Raw genomic sequence first — 23004 nt, 5'->3', positions numbered from 1 at the left:
AACTGCTAACCAGCAAGAGATCGAGTCTCGTCATTGTTCTTCCATTGACAAACTCTTCTAGCTTGCTCATTTCAACAGTATTCCTTAAATTCTTACTGTGTGTAAAGTACTATAGAAATTGAGAACACAAAGAGGAAAGAAGTCAACCCACTATCAAAAAAATCTATAATTTCAGAGACTATAAGATGATTATGCAAACGTTTGGGATTCAAATTAGAATATTCTAACATAGTTGAATATTTGAGCAAGGGAAAGGCCCAGTGCTCTATGATTGCTTGATGGGAAGAGAAACAACTTCCATTTGGAGGAAATTTAAAAAGGTATTACTGTAAATACAACATGAAAGAAAACTTGCAATAGGGAAGGATTTCAGAGCAGAGAATGAGAGAGGTTCCATACTGAGGAATGGAATTGAGAGAGGATATTGTAGGAATTGGGGAGTGGGGCAGTTGGTACAGAGAAGTATCCAGTCTTGCTAGAATATAGAGTGCACATAAGGGAAAAGTATAAGATCAAATCATAAAAGTAGACTGAGGGAATATCATGGAGGATACTGAATGTCATAATAAGAAATTTGTACTGTACAATGAGAAGCGATTGAAGATTTTAGTGCAAGAATTAAGGGGGGGGGGCTTTGCCAAAAGAAGATACTCTAAGGGAGGGAGGATGAGAGAGAGAAGAGAACATAGATTTCAAAATGTTAGAAAATGATCAGTTTAAAATGTATCAAAGTTAAAAAAATTTTTAATTTAATTTAAGAAAAGAAGATACTATAAAAAACAGAGTACATGATGAATTGGCAGAAGAGATGATGAAATGGAGTAGGATGGGGAAATGGGAGTGGAATAAAGGATAACTTCAATAAATATTGTAGAGGGAAACTGGTAGGAATTTGAAACTGAATGAGAAGGAAGAAGTCAAAAAAGACTATCTGGATATGTACTAGATATGTATGATGAAAGGAGAATAGCATATAATGTCTTTACTTGTCTAAGTGATTTAAATTTCATTTTTAGAAAGTAGAGGATGCAATGAGATGCACTTCTATTTTGGATTTGATTCTGATAAATTAGGAGAAATTGATTTGTGACTGGAAAATGAAAATCAATCACTAAGAATCAGCATGCGTTCATTAAGAACAGGTAATAAAAGTCCAAACTTAATATCTTTTTTTTAAACCCTTACCTTCTGCCTTGGAACCAAATTGGTTCCATTGGTTCCAAGGCAGAAGAGTGGTAAGGGCTAGGCAATGGGGGTAAGTGACTTGCCCAGGCCCACACAGCTAGGAAGTATCTGAGGCCACATTTGAACCTAGGACCTCCCTACCTGGCTCTCAATCCATTGAGCTTCCCAGCTGCTCCCACATCTCTTTTTTTAAAACAAAGATTCAGATCAATAAATCATAGGAATACATACATAGAAATGTATGCATGAACAATAGTTGGCATTATACAATGTCTTCCTCAGTGTCCTTATGCACAATATATAGGCATATAGGCTAGATGATAATATTATACTTAATCAGGAATAAGCTAGATTCAGGGTTGGTTGAACAATGTGACTAAAAGAAGAGTAATAGATTTCCTAGCTGTGTGATCCTGGGCAAGTCACTTAATCCCCATTGCCTAGCTCTTATCACTCATCTGCCTCAAAACCAATATGTAGTATTTAAAAAACAAAAACAGAAAAGGAGAATAACAGACTATCAACCTATGTGGTGGTGTAGTTCTCTGGCCTTGGACCTGTTGCTGTTATTATTTGTTACTATGACTTGGATGAAGACATAGTTGGCATACTTATCAAAATTTTCAGATAAGAAGGAAGAAGGATAGATAAAACACTGGTTGACAGAATCTGGATTCCAAAAGATTTCAATAAGCCAAAGATATAAATCAAATCTAATGAGATGAAATTCAATAGAAATAAATATAAACAATTTTAATTATGTAAAATAATTATGAATATAACTGGATAGAAGTTCATGTCAAAGAGAATCTTGATATTTTAGTGGACTCCAAGTTCAATGAAGATCAATAAGTGATATGACAGATAAAAATACTACTGTAATTTTATTTTATTTTTTAAAAAACCCTTACTGAGCCACCCAGCTGCCTCCTACTACTGTAATTTTAAGCTGCATTAAGAGAAAAAAATTTCCACAAGAGTGAAATAATATCAAAGTCAATAAGAAGGATGACAGAGGATGAGTTGGAAAGGATGTCCATAAATCAGTTAACAAGATCATTGAGAAATGCAAGGAATTATATAACTAGTGGACATGAACCTCAAAGAAAGAGACATTATTGAGTGAAGGGATCAGAAAAAAAATTCTGCAACTTCTCCAGAATCTCAGTAATTTTTATCTAGATAACCTTTATGGCCCATTTCAACTCTGAGCTCTATGATTCTATTATTGACATATGAAATCATCATTTGAGATATTGTTATTAATTCATTATTGTGTAAGCATTTGCCTAAGTGATTGTGAACTCTCATAACACTTTTATTTTATCACATATTGCCTTGTATTAGTTTGTTTTCTGTCTTCATATGTAGATCCTAATGTCTCTGGGATAGGGACTATATCTTATTATTTTTCATATTCCTCATCCACTTTTCCCTACTTTCCTCCTGGGTTTGTACAAGGTATGTGCTCAACTAATATCTGTTGAATCGATCAGTGAATTAATGAGTCAGGAGGTTCTTATTACCTTATTAATTCAAAATGCTTAAAGGTCAATACTGTATTATACATATAATGGTTGTTCAACTAATTCTGGGGATAGTGATGGTAAGAAGACATACACATTACCAAGTTATTGCACTGAAAATGTATGACAGACATCTAACAAAACAGTGTTTCCTTTACAAACACTGTACATGTTCATTTTGTATAAAAATCACTTAAATCTAATGCAATGATGTATTAACTATAAAAAACACTCATAACAGGCACATTTGATGTAAGTAGGATTTATGTGGGAATTAGAAATCTCCCCACCAGAGTCAGCTCTGACTCCCTCTCAACAGTACCATGCTTCCATGAGAAGCTGGAATCCTGAGCAGAAGGAGAGATTAGACACATAGTGGAAGGAAATAGCTCAAATATGCTGATTAAATGTACTATAATAATTTTTGAAACCAGATTGTCTGTCTAAAAAGCTGTTATATACCTGAAATCCTGCAGCAACTGAATATAATAACTTGCATTTATATAATATATGATAGTTCTAAATCATTTGGCAATTATGACTTTATTTGATCCTCACAAGAATTTTGAGGTAGGATGAACAAGTATTATTATACTAATCTTAATGAAACTGAAATGAGTCTCAGAATATTTAAGCTCTTAGCCTCAAATCACCCAAAGAGTAAAAATTTGACTAGGGAAGAAAGTTTTTGTACTGGTGGAGAGCATTTATATCAGATCTGCATTTCAAGAGGCAGCAACAATGATAGTAAAGAAATTTCTCATCAAGGGAAAACATAAACATCTGTACCAAGAGTTCTGCTAAAGCAGTAGCTGAAAGCAACCCCCATTTAAGTCCTCTATAGTTTTTTGAAAGGGTGTATGGGGTGCTCAGGGAGGAGTAATATCTTTGGTATGGAGGGCTTGTCGTACCCTCCTAGGGCAGCTCTCCAGCCTCTGACCCTCACCTGACACCCAGCTCTCACTTGTGGCTCCCAGTAGCTGCTAGCATGCAGCAGCGGCCACACCCCGGGCAATGGCTTCGACAGGCCAGCTAAACCTTGTGAGGGTAGCCATTGAGTCGTTGTGGACCCCTGGTGAACTAGGGCTTTGCTCACCCAGCATGTGAAGACTGTTTTGGCGGAACAAGCGGAAGAAACCAACCAGAAGGTTCAACGGCTGAGATGGCGATGCAGCAAGGCACTGTGGAGTGCTTAGGGCGTGTTGGAGCACAAAAGACAATACGGCCATCCATTGCAGCTGAGGAAGTCTCCAGGTGTAATGACTTTTCGTGCCACTGGACCCAGGCTTCCAACACAGAGTGGGACTGTCTCTGTGCATCAACTTTTCCACTTAAATCTTCATGCACAAGTGTCTTTGTGCACAAAAACGCACAAAGACAATCGTCATCCTCGGTTACCGAGAGACTACTACTACTACCAGTTTTTTGAATGACACTAAATATGTTCCAGCCCCTTCCAGTGCTGACACTCTCCTTGCAAAGAATAGTGTGGAGGGCAGATCCAGTAACTTAGAAAATGAGTATTTTAAATACTAGTCAAAGCATCAGTATATTTTTCCTAGAACAATTAATGTAATGTAATGTAATGGCCATAATTAGGTCCATAATGTAATGATGAGAATGTCAGATTCATCTAAGCCACAATAATGGTAAGATTAGAGAGGCTGATAATATAACAAACATATATATATAGAATGCAGGATTTGGGAGTCAGGAAGATTGGAGGCTGACTCATGCCTAATTCAGTTATTTACTATTGTATGGCTGGGAAAGTAATTTCTCCTCTTAGCCTCAGTTTCCTCATCTGCAAAAAGGAGATAAGAGCTTCTACTTCAAAGGGCTGCATGAGGATTAAATAAAATAGCATATGGAAAGTGCTTTGCAGGACAGAAAGTGCTATGTAAATGTAGTATACATATAAGAACAGTTTGTTCAAATAATCATGGAGGCAGCAGAAGCAGGCGTGTGAACTCTTTGACCTTGGTCAGACATGAAAGATGATGAAGTCATTCACTGCATCCTGAGCCCTTACCAGTCATTTTGAATTTTGCCTCACCATTGAACTTGGCTGACTTTGGAAGAGAGTTAGACTGATGACTCTGTGCAACTCTTCCTCACTTAAATCCAATTTGTTGGCTAGTCAAGACATCACCCCATGATGTCACTAGTCCTCTTCCAAAACAAGGGATAAATAGCAAACAACAACAATAACAATAACAATATAGCTTTGCAAAAAATATGCTTGCCTAAGGAGAATAATACCTTAAGATAAAGAATATGTTATTTTATTTATTTTTCCTAAATATTAATAGATATTTATTAATTAATATATTATATTATTATATATTATATATTATATATAATTAATAGATAATACATAATGTGTTTAGGATTGTATTCCTGGGCTGGTCATTTATAGAGCCCTTTTCCTTTTAAAAATCTAGTTCCTTAATTGATGCAGAGTGAGAGGAGCAGAACCAGGAGAACATTGTACACAGAGACTGATACACTGTGGCACAATTGAATGTAATGGATTTCTCCATTAGTGGCAATGCAGTGATCCTGAACAACTTGGAGGAATCTATGAGAAAGAACACTATCCACATTCAGAGGAAAAGCTGTGGGAGTAGAAACTCAGAAGAAAAACAACTGCTTGATCAATTGGGTTGAAGGGATATGGTTGGGGATTTAGACTCTAAATGAGCATCCTAGTGAAAGCAACACCATTGAAATAGGTTCTGATCAAGGACACAAGTAAGACCCAATGAAATTGTGTGTCAGCTAAGGGAAGGATTGGTGGAGGGGAGGGAGGGAAATAAAGTGAGTATTGTAACCAAAAAAAAAATTTTTTTAAAGAAATCTAGTTCCTTAGAATGACCAAATTTAACCATTAGTGGGGATCTTCAGGATCATTTAATTAAATTCTTTCACTTTACAGATAAGAAAACTGATCTGAAGAGGTTTAGTGATTTGTCCAAAGTTACACAGTTGCTGAGTGGAAGAACTGAAATCAGAACCCAAGCTCTTCTTTTTTGGCGCCACATCATATTGTAATTATAGGATGTTTTATTTATCTTTGTCATATCTTAAGATAGGCAGAGAAACTGAAATATAATGATAATCAGTGATGACATGTGTATCTGTCTTTTTACTTAATCTAATCATCCTTTTAGAGCAGCTATGCGGCACAATGGGTAGAACTGGTGTTGGAGTCAGAGAGACCCGAGTTCAAATCTGGTCTCTGACACTTACTAGCTATATGACCCTGGGCAAGTCACTTAACTCTGTCCCAGTTCCTATCTATAAAATGAGCTAGAGAAGGAAATATTAAACCACTCCAGTAACTTTGCCAAGAAAACTCCAAATAGACCCATGAAGAATCAGACATGACTGAAACAAATAAATAACAATAATCCCTTGCCCATTTCATACAATCCCAATATCTTCAAATAGTTTTTAAACCTACTTACTTATTCATCTATATGTGAATTTAAATGAGATATTAAATTGATTTTTAATAAAAAAAACTTACCTTGACCTTCAAGTTTCTAACTTCAGACTGCAAATGGAGCATATACTCATCTAAATTTGACTTGAATCTAATAATAGCAGTATCCTTATGTGTTTCATGGAACTTAAAAGCTGCTTTAAGTTTATTATATTTTTGAAGGAGGACATTAAGCAGTGCAATTTGTTCTGGTGAAATCTTGACATTGTAGTATTGTGTGACTGAATACATTTGGGTGATAACATTATACTCTCGATCTAGTAAAGGCATTTTTGAAGAAATATAATCTAAGAAAGTCAAATGTTCCACAAATGCTTCCACACCGGAGAGTTCACTGTCGAGCTTTGACAATGATGTTTGAATAATCTGAAATAATAAAAAACATCAATTATTAATGTTACAATGACAAATTTATGTAACCCATCCTCAAATGTGTCTTTGCTTCTTCTAAGCAACACTTCTCTATGCCCTTCATCAACATATATCCCAGAGTGCCTCTTCCAAATCTTCTCATTTTTACTCAAAACATCCCTGGCTTTTCCTCTTTTCTCAGCTGAAAACTTTGTTTCATATTTTCCAGAAAAAAATTGAGGCCATTTTCTGTAAGTTCCCTCTTTTCCTTGTTTCTTCATCATCTGATATTTCTTAGGTATCATTTACCACTATTCTCTTCTTTCAATCCTGTTTCACACAAAAGGTAGGTAGCCTTACTTGTCAGCTTTGATTTTTATTTCATATCAATTTCATGTAACCCAATTTTTTACATTTACTTTTTAAATTTGAATACCAAATTCTATCTCTCCTTTCCACCCTGCCTTCCTTTTTGAGAAGGCAAGCAATACCCTTAATTCTTACCAATGTAACTTCATTTCCCTGCACAAGTGAAAACATTCCCTCCCATCTCTTCCAACATTTTGCTCCCTCTGCTATCTCCCCTCTATCAATTATATTCAATCATTCTTTATATACTGGCTCCTTCCCTACTGCCTACAAACATGCTCCTGCCTCTCCATCCTCAAAAACCTCACATTTGATTCTTCCATCCCTGCTAACTAAGTATTGTTTTATATCTCTTCTGCCTTCATGGCTAAACTCTTTGAGAAAGACATATACATTATTTCTTTACTTTCCCTCCTCTCACTCTTCTTCTTAATCCCTTATAATTTGATTTCTGACCTTATCATTCCAGAAAAATTATTCTGTCCAAAGCTACCAAAGGTCTCTCAATTGCCAAACTCAGTGACTTTTCTCAGTTTTCTTTCTCCTTGACCTCTCTGCAACCTTTGTTTACCTTTCATCACTCTCTCCTCTTTCATCTTCTTCTCTCTAGGTTTTTAGTAATTTCTTCTGCTTTTCCTTCTATATATCAGACTTCTCTCTCTTAGTCTGGCTAGATTTTCATCCAGGTCCTCATTCTAATCCCAGGTGTCTCACAGGGCTCTGTCCTGGACCCTCTTCTGTCTTTCCTCTATACTACTTTGGTTGGTGATCTCATCAGCTCCTGTGGAATTAAGTTAATCTCTAAACTGATGATTCTCTAACCTATTTATCCTGTTGTTATTGCTCTGCTGACCTCCAATCTAGCATTTCCAATAAACTTTCAGATTTCTTGATGTGGAAGTGGACATCTTAAATTCAACATGTACAATCTGAACTAATTACCTTTTCTCCTATACCTGTGATGGCAACCACCAGAGTTTGTTACTAGAAAGCCAGAGTGGCTTAGGTGGGAGCTCTTTCCCTCCCCCTCTCCATGCAATTGAGGACCTTTCTTACTTCATCAACCTGCCCAGCAGCCCAGTGGAATCTTGTTCTTCCCCTGTCTGGGGTGAGGTGCTGGGGGGAGAGGGGTTCACGTGCACTGACAGCAAACTGTTGAGTCTCTGGTGAAGGTGATTCCTGTGGTTGGAGAGGAGCTAGTTTTGAGGGGAGCATAGCTTATGTGGCACATAGCTGGAGGGGAACAGAGCTGGAGGGGAGTGGAGCCCTCTGTCTACTCTCTTCCCCCTTTCCATGAACACCTCTCATCACTTGCCCCTCTGTCCAGCAGCCTAATGAGAGGTCTTCCCCTTTCCCCTGCTAGGTAAGGTGGAGGGGCGGGGGGGGGGGGGTAAGGGACAGGGGAGGAGTGTGTGGCATGGCACTTTGTCTCTGGTGGTGGTGGACACAGCATTTGGTTTGGGTGGGACAGAGCCTGACACTCCTTCTCTAAAAGGTTCACCATCACTGCCCTCACCCCTTCAAAACTTCCCTATTATTATCAAGGTCATCACCATCCTCCCAGTTTCTTAGCCTTCAACCTAAATGTTAACTCATCACTCTCTTACCCCCATATCCAATCTGTTACTAAGATCTAGCAATTTTACTTTTGCAACATCTCTTGAATATGCCACCCTTTTTCCTCTGACAGTGATATCAGTCATTGTCAATAAAATTAGTAAGTATCTACTTTTGCCCGCTACTGCATTAAGCACTGGGGTTATGAAAAGAGGCAAAAGACAGCCTATGCCCTCAAGGAACTCACAGTTTAAAGAAAGAGACAAGAAGTAAACAAAAATTATAGAGGATGAATAGGAAAAAGCTAAAAGAAGACTAGAATAAAGGAAGGTTGGGAAAGTTTGTTTTTTTTTTAATAGAAGATAGGATTTTATAGTTATTATGCCTTGAAGGAAGGCAGGAAGCAGAGATAGGGAGGGAGAACATTCTAGACATGGGGGATAACCAGAGAAAATATCTGAAGTTGAGTGATGTCTTGTTCATAGAATATCGAAGAGGCCATTTGATTTCAAGAGTTCATGGCAGAGAAGAATATGATTCTTGTAATCAAGGAATAATGTTCTAAATTGACAAAATAAAATTTTCAAAAAAAAAAAAAAGAGTACATGGCCGAGAGTAAAGTATAAGACAACTGGAAAGGTAAGAAAGGGCTATATCATAAAGAGCTTTTAATGTTGAACACATTATAAGGAGTCCCTGAAGCTTATTGAGAAGGGCATTGACGTGAATAAGGGACAGTGCTTTTGGTAAATCACTTTGGTGGCTTAAGAGACAACTGAAAGTATTGGGTGGGGAGAGTCTTGAGGAAGCCCCAATGATCCCTTTCAATAATCTAGGAATGAGGGATGCAAATTAAGCATGAAACAGTGAAATGGGGAATAAGGAAAAAAGGAAGAAAGAGAGGGAAGAGGAAAAAAGGAAGAAGAGAAGTAAGGGAGAGAAAGAAAGAGAGGAGGGAAAGGAAGGAGAGAACCAAGGAAGGAGGGAAGGGAGAAGTAAAAGAAGTCAGTAAGGAGGGAAGGATATGAGGGGCTGAACTAAAATTGTGGCAATATCAGAAGAAAGAAGGTGGCATGCACGAAGAGAAGGTACAAAGGTGAAATGAACAGGCTTCGGTATCAGTTTGGATATTGGTGGTAGGGGGAGGTGAGAGTGAGGAATAAAAAGCAACTCCTAATTTGCAAGCCTGAGAGACTGGGAGGAGGGTGTTGTCTTTGAAATTAATAGAGAAGGGACAGCTAGGTAGGTAGCTCAGGGGACAGAGAGCCAGAGAGGACCTGGGTTTAAACCTGTCCTAAGACACTTTCTAATTGTGTGATCCTGGGCAAGTCACTTAACCCCAGTTGCCTAGCCTTCACTGCTCTTCTGCTTTAGAATTGATACTTAATATTAATTCTAAGCAGAAGAGTAAATGTTTTAGAAACAAAGAAACAAAAAGAAAGTAAAAGGAAAGTTAGACATTTAAGAGAAAAGATAATAAGCAATAAAATAATGAGATAAGAGGTTAAGAAGATAATGAGAGGAGAGAAAGTAGACCAATACCCCAAAGAATGCATTTATCACCTCATACCTGGACTATTGCATTAGCCTACAGGGGAGTCTGCCTTCCCTAATTAGGTGTTTCTTAACCTTAATCCCCCCCCCCCATTCAGCTGCCAACGTTATTTTCCTAAAATATAAGTCAAACCATATTATATATAATAAACTTCTGTGGTTCTCTGTCACCTTCAGGGTCAAATCTCAAATCCTTCATTTGGTATTCAAAATTCTTCAAAACGCAGTCCTGTCCTACCTTCCCTGCTTTCCTTTGCCTTACTCTTGCCATGTACTCTTCGATTCAGTGACACTGGTCTCTTTGCTGTTGCTCCCCACTCTGAGCATTATCTTTTGGCTGTCCCCTACGTCTGGCACACTCTCCTTCCTCATCTCTACTGCCTGGCTTCCCTGGATTTGTTCAAGTCTCAGCTAAATTCTCATCTTCTATAGGAAGCTTTTCCCAAATCCCCTCAAAGTCTAATGCCTCCCTTCTGATAATTATTTCCTATTTTTCATAGAAATAGTATTTTATACATATGTTTGCTTAATGACTTCTCATCAGATTGTGAGCTCCTGGATAGCAGAGACTGCCTTTGACTCTTTTTGTATCCTCAGTGCTTAGCACAGTGCCTAGCACATAGACATTGTCTCATAAATGTTTATAAACTGACTAATTGACTACGAATAGGATGAAGAACCTAACACCCTGGCCTGAATTTGTGGATGAGATGAACTTTAAGGAAGACAGAGAAGAACTAATATGATCTATAAAAAAATCAATCTGTCTTGTTTTTAGGAGGTTACAAGGTTACAAGATAATTGATATTGTTTAGTCATTGCTGCTTAAGTTGTGTCAAATGTGTGAAAGCACATTTAAGGCATGCCCCTTTAATATGTGAGGAATTTGGTTGACATAAAGGCAGAAAATAATCTCTAATAATAATAGTTCGCATTTATATGGTGTTTTAAGGTTTGAAAAAATGCTTTATGACTATTAACTCATTTGATCCTCACAACAATCTCACATGGTAGGTATTATAAAACACAAATGTTTATGCCAAGACAAAGAATTCAGTCAACTTGTAATATATGGCCCCCTTTTGTGTATACATATACAATACACTTGGCTATAAAAATGTTCAGAAAAAGAAAATTTCTTTATAAAAACTGCTAAAATTAATATATGAAGAAACTAAGAAATGCTAAGCATGCTAAGAAATCCTTAGATAAACATGAAAAAGAAAATTAGGAGTGGAATAGATAACTGAGGAGACCTATTTGAAGCTAGAAAAGTGAATGAAGTAGAAAGACATTTTGTTTCCTCAGTTCATTTTCACATGATTGTTTCTATAGAGTTTAATTGGTTAAAATTTGCAGTGATAAAAAAAGATAACTGTTTGGAGTCTATGGGAAGCTCAAAAAGGACTATTGATTTCATAAGATAGATATCATTTCATAAGGGAAATCATGGATTACCAAGAGTTTCTGATTTGAGGCACTGAAAATGAAGACCCCCCCAAGCAAGAAAATAGATAAAGACAGAGGTGAGAAGAACTGAGAAAGAAGACACCAGGAAGCAGTTGGGAGGAGAGCAGAGGAGTCCTTTTAACTGGAAAGTTTCAGATACTGTACTTGAGATGCTGCTGACTGGCTGAAGAAAGATAGAAGCTCATTGTGTTAAAAATAAAATTCTTGGATTTTTGCACTGGCGATCAACAAAGAATTTTAAATGGAGCCAACTTTTATTGATAACTTTTATGTTAAAGACAATTTAGCAAAAGGGGAAGGGCCATTACATTTCAGCTCCTCCCCATTTGCTACACCATAAGGAAATCAAATGGACTTCTTCAGTGATTTACACCTAATATAATATTTTACTACTCCCGTGTCCCCTTGCTCTTTCTTTTATCCAGTGCCTTTTCAATCACTCTCCCTCCCTCCCTCCCCTTCCTTTCTTTCTCTCCCTCTCTTCTTTCCTTCCTTTCTTTCTTCTCAGAAAATCTTTCAGAATGATCCTCCAAGATCAATCCTCCTCCAGTCAACCTCCAAGATTAGAGTTTTTGGTTTGTTTTTGCTTAGCACTAATCCTTCCCTAAATACATCCTATTATTCTTCCCTTTCTTCTCGTCTTCCTCCTCCTGTTTTTTCAGGTTTGGTGAAATTCATGGCACATGATTTTGTGTTCTACCCTCTGTTGCCAGTTTGGAAAAAAAAATGAGTTCACATTTTCATTCCTTGTTCTTTCTTTCTTGTTTGCATAGTTTTCTTCTTGTGCAACCTACTTTTGGGTTTTTTTTATTATACAGAGAACTACATGTTTGCAATTTTAAAGTTCATCTCTGCATTTTGGAGAATACATTACCTCCATTGTCCTAGATTTCCTAGGAAGTAGCTATGAGCCAAGACTTTGAGAAAACCATTCAAAGGACACCTAGGCCTTTACTATCATGAAGACTTCTGTCATAAGATTTGCATTGACTAAACATAACTGTATAATCAGGTCTGATATATTTCTGTGAGGAGTACTGGAATTAGCAAAAGTTTAAGTGTAAAAGACATTTTTGGACATGTAATCACCACACATATCCTATAACTATATTAGTAAAGAACAATCGCAAACTACTTACTGTAAAAAGGTTTATATTCTTTTCTTGAATCATGGACTCCAACAATGAATGGCTCATTTTGATGACATTTTCAATATATGGTAAGCAGCTTGACTGATAATTAAGACTCTCTACCTTGATAATATTAATGCGTTTCTCAATAGACATATAAACAACATCTTTATAATAATCCGTGTATATATCCAAGATGGTACTAAAATCATTGGAGGTTAATTGGTCTTGTAATTGTATTATTCTATATGCCATAGACTTTGCTTGTTCTACCATGGTACAAAATTGAAGAAATTGGTGGCTGTAAAATTCAACTCGTGCCATTGAATTAGCAATAATGGTCAGAATGCTCACAATCTGTAAATAAATTATTAACAATTAGAAATTACAATGAATCCTGAGGAACCATGGCTGCATTAAAAAATACTTTCTATTAAGTTTATATTATTTACTCACTTGGGGGGGCATTTTATTAGGCTAAGTTCAGGACTAAATTTTATTAGACTAAAAATCTAAATTTCTAAACTACTTTAGAAAACAAAAAAGATGTTTCTGAAATAATCAGACTAATTTCTTCTTCACGTCATTCTTCTCAGAGTGGCAGACTTTAAAATGATAATAATAGGGGATAGCTGGGTGGCTCAGAGGATTGAGAGTCAGGACCAAATATGGGAGGTCCTGGGTTTAGATCTGGCCTCAGACACTTCCTAGCTGTGTGACCCTGGGCAAGTCACTTAACCCCATTGCCTAGTCTAATATTTCATTTGATCCTCATAAAAACTCTGGAATGTGGGTGCTATTATCACCAATTTGCAGATGAAAAAATTGAGCCAAATAGTCAAAACAGAGGCAAATTTAAGGTTAGGTGATTTGCCTAGGGTCACACAGTTAATAAGCACTTGAAGCCCAATTTTACAACAGATCTTCCTGACTCAAGGCTCAGTGCTAGATTTTGATATTTACTTTACTAATTCAGACCTTATTTTGAGCTTTATTTCCAAACTCACATTCCTTTGGTAGGCAGGGTCTACTTCAAAAAGTACATAGGAATCTGGCCATCTTATCAGCTTTTTCAGTTTCTCCAATTCTTGTTCAGTAGGTATTTGCATAGTCATAGGTTCAAAGAAAAAGATAAACAGACGAGGATCTTGACTGAAAGGAATAAAATGAGCTAAAAAATATAATTTAAAACATTAATGTTTTAGGTTCATTTCATCATTATTATATATACTAATTCAAATGCTATTTAGAGCATAAACAACTATTATGAAATAGGGATGATGAAATAAGAGATGGTATGACATTGACAAAAGTCCTTAATGTGAGGTAGGTTTGTATTTGATGAAAGAAAAAAGGTCACAGAAGTTCTTGTGTTAAGGAATGACATGATGAAAAAAGTGTTGGGATAAGTTTTGGACTAACTTCATAGAGGATATATTGAAGAGGGGTAAGAAGTGTGCGACTGGAGAAAGGGAGAGCCACTGGTGGGTTACTGAAGTACTATTCTGAGTGTGAGGCCATCAGAGCCTGAATACAGCAGTACCTATGAAAATAGGAAGATCTGAATTAGCATAGAAACATAAGAATTTTTTGAATCTTTATTAGAAATGAAGAAAAAGAGAGAGAAAATAAGCACAGAGTTTCAATCTCCTGTAACTTAGAGGATAGTAAAGTTAATGTTATTGATAAACACATTGCTTTTTCTTTCAGAAATCAATTGATCTGTTTCACAATGATTAACTTCTTCTGGTAAATATTCAAGAAATCTCCAGTAGTTCTATATTTTCTGCTGTCTTTTCCTCAAAGCTCTCCCCTTAGAGCTAAGGGCTTTCTTACCTCAGAACTACTATTTTTGTGTATTCTAGGGAAGTTTGGTAATGAAGTTTAAACTATGCCTTCTATTGATGTTATTTCTGACTCTGACTTTTCCTTAATTTTCTATTTCCTATTATTTCTAGCAAACATCTGCTAATTTCGTGAGCCAAAACACAGCTCATTAAATTCCCTCACAGATTTAAAACATTAATTTTCAGGGACTCCTTGAACGTTTAGGCAACTGTAGATATCAAACAAGGGGGGAAAGTCAGGATTAGAAACATTTGCAAAAATAGTTTTTTTAAGGTACATAAGCAGATGATTTTCCTTAGAAACTATAGAAATATAACTCTAGAGCAAAAGTCTCAAATGTGGCCCATGAGTTGCACACAGTCCATAACACTCCTGAAATGCTGCCCAAATTATATTAAAATATAAATGGGAAGTTTTAAACAAAATAAAACATATAATATTGACATTATTTTTCAGATCAATATGTGGCCTACAAATGTCCTAATGTATGTTTCAGTGGCCCTCATTTCTGAGGTTGATATCATTGCTTTAGAGTAAAAAAAAGAAAGTCAAAGGCTGAATAAAAAAAGGAATCCGTATGGGATGAGAGTTCACAAGAGAGAAAATCAATTTGGTCAAATGAAGGCAGAGAAAAAAGAAAAGAAAGAAGAGTGATTATAAGAAATGATAATATTCACAATATAATTCATTGCTGATTTATCTGTAACAATTAATAAAATTCTAAGAAGTCTAGTGACTTCTGTGAAATTTCCAAGTGCCATTTCTTATTTTTATTAGTGAGGCACTGAAAGACTGACCATTAGGACACAGGAACGATGGGCTTTACTTTTCCCATCTTCTAAAGATTGAAGTGGATTGTACAAGATAAACATTTCCCTTTTCCTTTTAGGGTCATCTTATATAATTTTGGCTTAGTGTAGATGATTCAATGCTATTATTTTCATTTTACTTTCTTTTTGTTGTTCCAAATTTTACAAAACCAAATAAGACAAGCATCTCCATATACAAAGAAGACTGTGAATAAATGAAATCACAAATTTCTTATACATTTAGCTTACTTTTCTTCACATCTACATGATAAGTCCCATTCACCATGTTCCAGACTATTTTTCAAGGAGGAAAGATGGATTAAATTTTGTATTCTTTTCCAATTACATAATCTGCTTGCTTTTCAAATTCTTTTGGATTACTGAATATTTTCGGTTGATCAATTATAATAATGTAATTTTATAGCAGAAGAAAACCATACATCCACATGGTCCTTTGGTGATTTTACTCTCTCTCTCCTGGGTGCATCTCTTCCCTAAAGTTCCACTTTTGGATCTTTTAACTGACTGCTTCATATAACTCTCTTGGGGTCCTAGTGGCACTTCAGAGTCAACAAATCCAAGACTTTATCCTTCTTCCCTATTTTTGTCCATTAATGGCACCAACATTCTTCCAGTCAACCCGAATCTGAAGACTAAGGTCCACCGTGACTGTTCCTCTTTTTCCTCATTCTCCAAGTCTAACTAGTTACCATATTCCATAGATTTCACTCCCATGTTATCTCTTATATCCATTCTCTCTTCCAAAAATGTATTATTACTCTTTGACCGTGACATTATAACAATTTCTTAAATGGTCTTGTCACCTTCATTATTTCTCACTGTCAATTTATTCATTCTGATACAGAAATAATCTTCCTTCACACTTTTTCATCTAATCTAATTTCCACATAATTACCCTTTCAAGCTGTAGATTGTAGTGCTGGAAGGCAATATGCTTAAACATCAGCAGAACTCAGGTCTTTTCCAATTAGATTTTAGTCTCTTTTACACAGGCAATGACTCTTCAGATGAACAGGCTTACACCAAAGCAGCTGAATCCTTGTCAACTGTTTTTATACAGATGGCTTTTTTTACAACCTCAATTTCTCATCAGTAAAACTCAAGACATCTACCCTTCTGTTAGGTATGTCCTTATTAAATCTTCCCATAGTCTCCATTTATTCAACATGTAGTTTCATCAATTATAATCTTTAAAGCTCTAATAATAGTCACTTGGAAATGAATTGAAGAGCCACTGTTATGATTTTCTCCACCATAAAATAGATTTTCTAAGTACATTCACCTGAGCAGTAGATCACTAACTGACCAGCCTGGTATTCTGTTTCTCTACATTTTATTTAAAAAACTGTAATTCTTCAGAACCAAATTTCATTTTTTCTTTATATAAGTGACTTTGCTGCTCCTTTTAGCTATGAAATGTACAAAAGGCATAGCATTATATATGTATATATATATATATATAAATGTAATAACTAGAGATTGGTCTCAAAGTCAGAAGATTCAAGTTCAAATCATCCCTCTAAAACATACTGGTTATATAATATTTGACAAATCACTCAAATTTTCAGAGCCCTAGACAACTCTCTAAGATTATAAATTGTAGAGAAGGTACCAACCTACATTTATAAAGAAAGTTTCTTTAAATAGGAGGTCCTTATACTGAATAAAATCACAGGTCTTCTACTACATCTCCCTACCCATTATATGCATATACTCGTATTTTTTTACCTTAATAGAATGTAAGTTCTTTGAAAGCAGGGTCATTTTGTACTCCATATCCTCAAAACCTATTATGTTACCTAAAATAGAATAGGTTTTACTAAATATCACTATTATTCCTTCCACACTATCTTTCCTATCATCATGCCTTTTTATTGGGTATTTCTGGCTCTTAGAAGTCCTGGTTTCCTTCAAATCAGCTCAACTACTACTTGCAGCTATAAGAATTTTCCTATCCCCTCTCCCATTTATAGCAGCTAGTGCTATTTCTTCTAAAAATACCACATGTATTAGAAGAAATGGCACTAGCTTCCTTTTGTGTGTGTGTGTATGTATGTATGTATGTATGTATGTATGTATGTTACCTCCTCCTTTGGAATGCTTTGTTCCCACATCTTAAGAGCTTAGCATAGTGCCTGGCACACAGAAGCATATCATAGATACTTATTGATTAAATAAAAAAGAGAATTCTGGAGATCTACTATAAAGATGCTCATTTATTTGGGTTCCTTCAAGAAAATTACCTCTCCCCATTCTTATCATATAGTGATTTCTACAAGTATATAATGAACATTCCTACTTTTAATATTACTAGCATTCATTTACATTAATTACACTTAATGGTTTTAAATAGTTAAAATTTAAATAACTAAGTTTACTAGACTTAAATTCCATTTATCAGATTCCTGAGATATTGAACAAGGAAAACATCATATAGCCAAAAAGTAAATAAGGTAAATATCATTAAGACTCATGCTAATATAGGTAGATTTCTAGTCATGATTCCTCATTATGAATCAGAGTAGTATGGTTAAGGACCATATTATGGAGGACCTAAATTGTCAACCAATAAATTTGTATTTCATCTCCAAACAATATAGGTCCTATATGTGGTTTTTGTACATCATCAGGTCTGTACTCCAATAATTCCTTTGCAGCTGTGTGGAATATGAATTAAAAGATAAAACATTGAAATCTGTGAGCCAAATGAAGGAACTTTTACAGTAATTCAGGCAATAGATAACAAGCATGTACCTGAATGAATGTGATTCTGTGATCATAAAGAAGGGGAAGGATGTGAAACATATGATGGAGATAGAATTGGTAAGACTTGACAACTGACTGGCTATCTAGAAATGAAAGATGCAGAAGGATCACAGACATATCTGAAGGTATAAGCCTGGATATCTAGGAGGATGGTGGGGCCATCAACAGAAACTGGGCATTTGTAGGAGGCTCAGATTTAATAATGAAAATCATGAGTTTATGATGCACAAAGAATATTCAAGAGAAGCAATTAATGATATAAGACAAAGATTTGTGAAAGAAATTTGTATAGTTGATGCTCAGAGCTATATTTCTAGATCTAGTTACTCTCCTGAGTTCCAGTCCTACGTGAGCAATTGCTTATTAAACATTTGAAACTGGTTATATAATAGGCATGTCAAACTCAATACATCCCCAAAAGGACTCATTAGCTTCTTGTAACCTTGTAACCATCCAGGTTCCTACTTCTACCACGTCTTTCATATAAGTTAAGTCCTCTTTTCTTCACGTCCACATCTCCCCTCAAATGGCTTCTTGTAATGGCTTTCTAATTGATCTTTTGGCTTCCAGTCTCTCCTTTCTCCATTCCATCCTCCACAGAGCTGACAAAGTAATACATATAAAATCTAGATGTGACCATGTCTCACTCCTTCTCTGGGAGCTCTGGGAGCTCCTGATTCTCCTCAGGGTCAAATGCAAAGCTCACTGGCATTTACAAACTTTTACAACCTCTTTGCAACCTTTCTTCCAAGCTCATTATATTTGATTCCTCTTCAAGACCAGTCAATTTAGGATTCCTACTGTTTTCCATATATGATGTTTCTATTTCCCTTCACCAGGCTTCTGTCTGCCATACTTAGAATACACTCTTTCACCTTCCTGCATCAGGGCTTCCTCGAAGCATTATCCTTTTTATGAAGCTGTTCCTGATCTCCTCACTGCTAGTTCCCTGCCTCCCTATCTTATATTTATCCTCTTATAGACCATGTCCCCTCAGTTAACATATAAATCCATAAAGAACAGGAACTAAATCATTCTTTGGAATTCCATTCCTGTTGCCTAGGACAATTTGAAAAAAACTAGATGGCTCAGTGGATAGAGTGTTAGGTCTGGAGTCAAGACCTGAGTTTAAATCTGGCCTTAGACATTTATTAGCTGTGTGACTCTGGGCAAGTCACTTAACCTCTTGATCCACTGGAGAAGGAAATGGCAAACCACTCTAGTAGCTTTGCTAAGAAAATCCCAAGGACACTATGGTCCATGGGGTCATTAAGAATTAGACAAGACTAAATGATTTAGCTACAGTACAATGCTAGGCACCAATGGGTGATTAATGAGTACTTGATGATAAATTGACTGATTAATTAGGAGGCAGGATACAGACACACATAAAAAAAGTAAAAAAGGTAGCCAATATCTTATTAGTCTATGAAATTAGAATCTCAGAGAGAGGGGGTGAGCCAGGAATAAAGACAGAAGCCTTGGGGCATTTAAGGACCACTCTAACATTTTTTAAGGAAATATTTTGCCACCACAAATTCACTATCTTTTGGTGTTGATGTATTTTGCAGTTTTCTAGGCCCACTTGGGTGATGAAGGAGTACTTGGTGAAGTTAAGTATTTCCACAGGGGAGGATAGTGAAAGAATAGAAAGTAGAAAAATTAACAGTAGGGCAGAGAGAATGCTCAACTGGACTTCCAGAGCTTTTTGAATTCTTTCTTCCAGAGAACTTGAGTTCATTTCACAGCACAAACAATAAACTTGGACAAGTTGCTTTATTTCTCTTGGTATTAGTTATTGTACAACAACTGGGCTCAACTTAACATTTATAGAATTTAAGCTTAAGATCTGCAAAATGTTTTCCTCATAAAATCTTGAGAAAGGTAATTCAAGGATTGTCATTCCCATTTTAGAAATGAAGGGGAAAAGTTGAATAACTTGCCAAGGGTCACAGAGCTAGTCAATGTCTGAGGGAAAATTTTAACTCAAGCCTCCTTATCCAAGTTTGTCACACTCTATGAAGATTTTGAATATATTTACTTCTGGAATGTTGCAATAGGCAATGTAGTTTCTTTGCCCTTATGGCTGTTTCCCCCCACTCCACCCCCTTTCATAATCTCTGTGACAATCTTTACTTGGATATTGCTATTAATCAAAGGAAATCAGGTAGATTTTAGCTTTGGGCATCAGTCTGTAGAACAGTCAGGCAGTCAGCAAGCATTTATGAAGCATTTACTATGTGTCAGGCATTATGTTTTGTGCTGGTGATACAAAGGCAGACTCACTCTTAACAGAGAAGGCAGAAGGAGTAATGATTAAAAAAGTCACAAGAAATGGGGACAACTAGGTAGATCTTTAGATTGAGAGCCAGGACTAGAGATGGGAGGTCTTGGGTCCAAATGTGGCATTGGAAATGTTCGAAGTTGTGTGACCCTGAGCAAGTTATATAACCCCACTGCCTAGCTCTTACTGTTCTTCTGTCTTGGAACCAATACACATTTTTTTATTCTAATATGAAAGGTAAGAGTTTTTTTAAAAGCCACTAGAATGAACTTTGGGTTGATCAGACTCTCAGATTAACTGGCCTCTTTATAGGCCAGAAAATGTAAAATTGTAGCATGCCCTTCAAAATCCCATATATTCACTGCTTGTATTTTTGATCATCTTCTATACACTATTAGCTTTTCATCTTTATGCAATATAAAAGGATCAAAGAGAAGATTTTTGAGACTATACTACCAAATACACATATTGCTATGAATTAATCATTTTATATTTTAAGTAAATATAATTGCTATATAAAATTAAATATAATTGGCTAATATATAATTAATTAATTCATTAATATATAAAATTACATATAATTAATAACAAATAAATACAATAAATAGAAACATACTTAATGATTTTTCAAAATTATTTATCATATCTTGAATTTTCTTAGATAGTTCCAGTCTGTTGGGAGATAGGATAAGATTTGCATGGAAATCTGGAATTCTATAAAAAAAGATGTTAGAGGAGCACAATTAATGACAGAAAGCTTTTTGGTTTTGCTTAGATTCACACAATTTTTTGACACTTACTCTTCATTCTTTGGTACGGAGTTATCTTCTGTGTCTAATGACGGTTTTCCTTCTATTTTTCAATAAAAAAGAAAGAATAAAAACTAAGTAAAGACTGGATGAACAAAATGAGGAGTTAGTAAACATGGATAGAGGATAAAATTAATTACTATTGCCAAAAAATGATACTCAGTTCACAAATGACAATGCAAATTTACTATGAATCTATTCATGATCATTTTGAGGATAAATCTTAAGCCAATTTACCAAATGCATACAACTTATACAATCAATGTAAAACAGAAAAATTTTCTTTTTATATATTCCAGGTATTATTTCATAGAATCATAGGATCATACACCTAGAGCCAGAAGGGGTTTTTGGTATTATCTAGTCTCAGGCATTTATTTTACTAATTAGCAAAATAAGATCTACTGAAGTTAAAAGAGCTCACAAGACCTGTACAAATCACAGAGGTTTTAGGTGACAGAGAAGGGATTTGAACCCAAATTAGACTCACTACTAGGCCACTGATCTTTCCATTCTATCATTGCCATGGCATACACTATCATGTAAGACTATTTAAGGCTTTTCATATAGAATAGTCTTATTTGTCTTTTTTTTAAGATTTCAAAAGATATGAGGTTTCATTGGTGTGAATACACCTTCCATTAAGTTTGCTACAGTCTTTTTGCATTTTAGTAGATGGACTTTACTAGTTGGTATGGTTAAGCTTTGATTAAATGTTTAATGATTACAGATTATTAAAAAGTTAGGATAATAGGGACATGTGTTTAGAGGCTATCAAATCCAACCTCTTCATTTTAAAGATGGGAAAAATGAGTCAGAGAAAAGTTGAAACTTGTCCTGGTTCACAATCTGAACCCAAGTATAGCAACATCAAATCCAGAACCCTTTCCATTATGCCATGCTGCCTAACTTCTTCCTTATTGTAGAAAAGTAGGTGGCTATGGATGCAGAATTTAATATATATGGTCAAATCTGGTCATTTTGCCAAATTGTTTTATTTTCTCATTATCACCTTTGTCAGAGTGGATTGAAAAGATGTGAGTATATTAAGAAAAGACAGTGAAGTAACTTTTTCAAAGCTTCGATAGCCCCCTCACCACATCCCCAAATCCACCTTTGGTTTTCAACTATATGATGAGGAGCTTCTAGAATCTCAGGTAGCCAGACCTACAGTGACATAATATATTATAGGACCTATGCTTCCATTTTAGTGCTAACTACAAAGCTAGTAGAGACTTTCAGAACTTTGAGCTTCCTCCATGCTAAGATGAGATATTATAAGGATAAGATGTATATTTTTCTTACCAGTATGTTTTTCATCAGGGATGTATCTTACTTTAGCTTTTTTTCCAGAAATTTTGGAAAACAGTGACTCAGTTGATTTGTTGGAACTAGCAAATTTACTATCTATTTGTGTTTCGTCCCCAAATCCCCAAGTTTTGGATTGAAAAAAATCCTGTCTAAAGAGGGAATCTGTAGAACTTCCAGTTGATTCAGACTTCTCATAAAAAGTTTTTTGAGGAATTTTCAAAAGAATATGTACTTCAAATGTTGACTCATATGGCTTCTTTGCATCTTTTTTCATTCTGAGAGACTTAAACATCTAATTTAAGAGACATGATAAAATATCAGTGATGATTTATAATTTACATTTAAAATCTTTCAAAACTCAAAGACAAAATGAAAGATGGTATAAGACTTAATTCTAGTTATTGAATAACAAAACAAATATTTCACTCACTCCTCTTTGTTAAATCCTTACACTTTCATACAGTTTAAATTTGTTTATGAACACAAACAAACAGAATTACTTCCAA

At 35.6% G+C, this 23004-nt stretch overlaps 1 protein-coding gene across 3 annotated transcripts in view; it reads right to left on the bottom strand.

Annotated features, from left to right (window-relative positions):
• DNAH14 (dynein axonemal heavy chain 14) overlaps positions 1 to 23004 on the bottom strand; it is a 433094-nt gene that overhangs the window by 314348 nt on the left and 95742 nt on the right. For all 3 annotated transcript variants that reach the window (XR_008916229.1, XM_056815999.1, XM_056816000.1), the window contains exons 14-19: positions 22493 to 22790; positions 21179 to 21230; positions 20995 to 21092; positions 13658 to 13821; positions 12660 to 13007; positions 6244 to 6585 (exon numbers count right to left, since the gene is read on the bottom strand). Coding sequence is in view for 2 of the 3 variants with exons in the window: in XM_056815999.1 (XP_056671977.1) it covers positions 6244 to 6585; positions 12660 to 13007; positions 13658 to 13821; positions 20995 to 21092; positions 21179 to 21230; positions 22493 to 22790 (1302 nt within the window). In the remaining variant the exon portion in view is untranslated. The remainder of the gene's footprint in view (positions 1 to 6243; positions 6586 to 12659; positions 13008 to 13657; positions 13822 to 20994; positions 21093 to 21178; positions 21231 to 22492; positions 22791 to 23004) is intronic.

This window comes from Monodelphis domestica, chromosome 2, assembly GCF_027887165.1.
Source record: "Monodelphis domestica isolate mMonDom1 chromosome 2, mMonDom1.pri, whole genome shotgun sequence".
NCBI lineage: Eukaryota > Metazoa > Chordata > Mammalia > Didelphimorphia > Didelphidae > Monodelphis > Monodelphis domestica.
The sequence above is the reverse complement of the archived record's forward strand: the minus strand, read 5'-3'. Positions and strand labels throughout refer to the sequence as shown.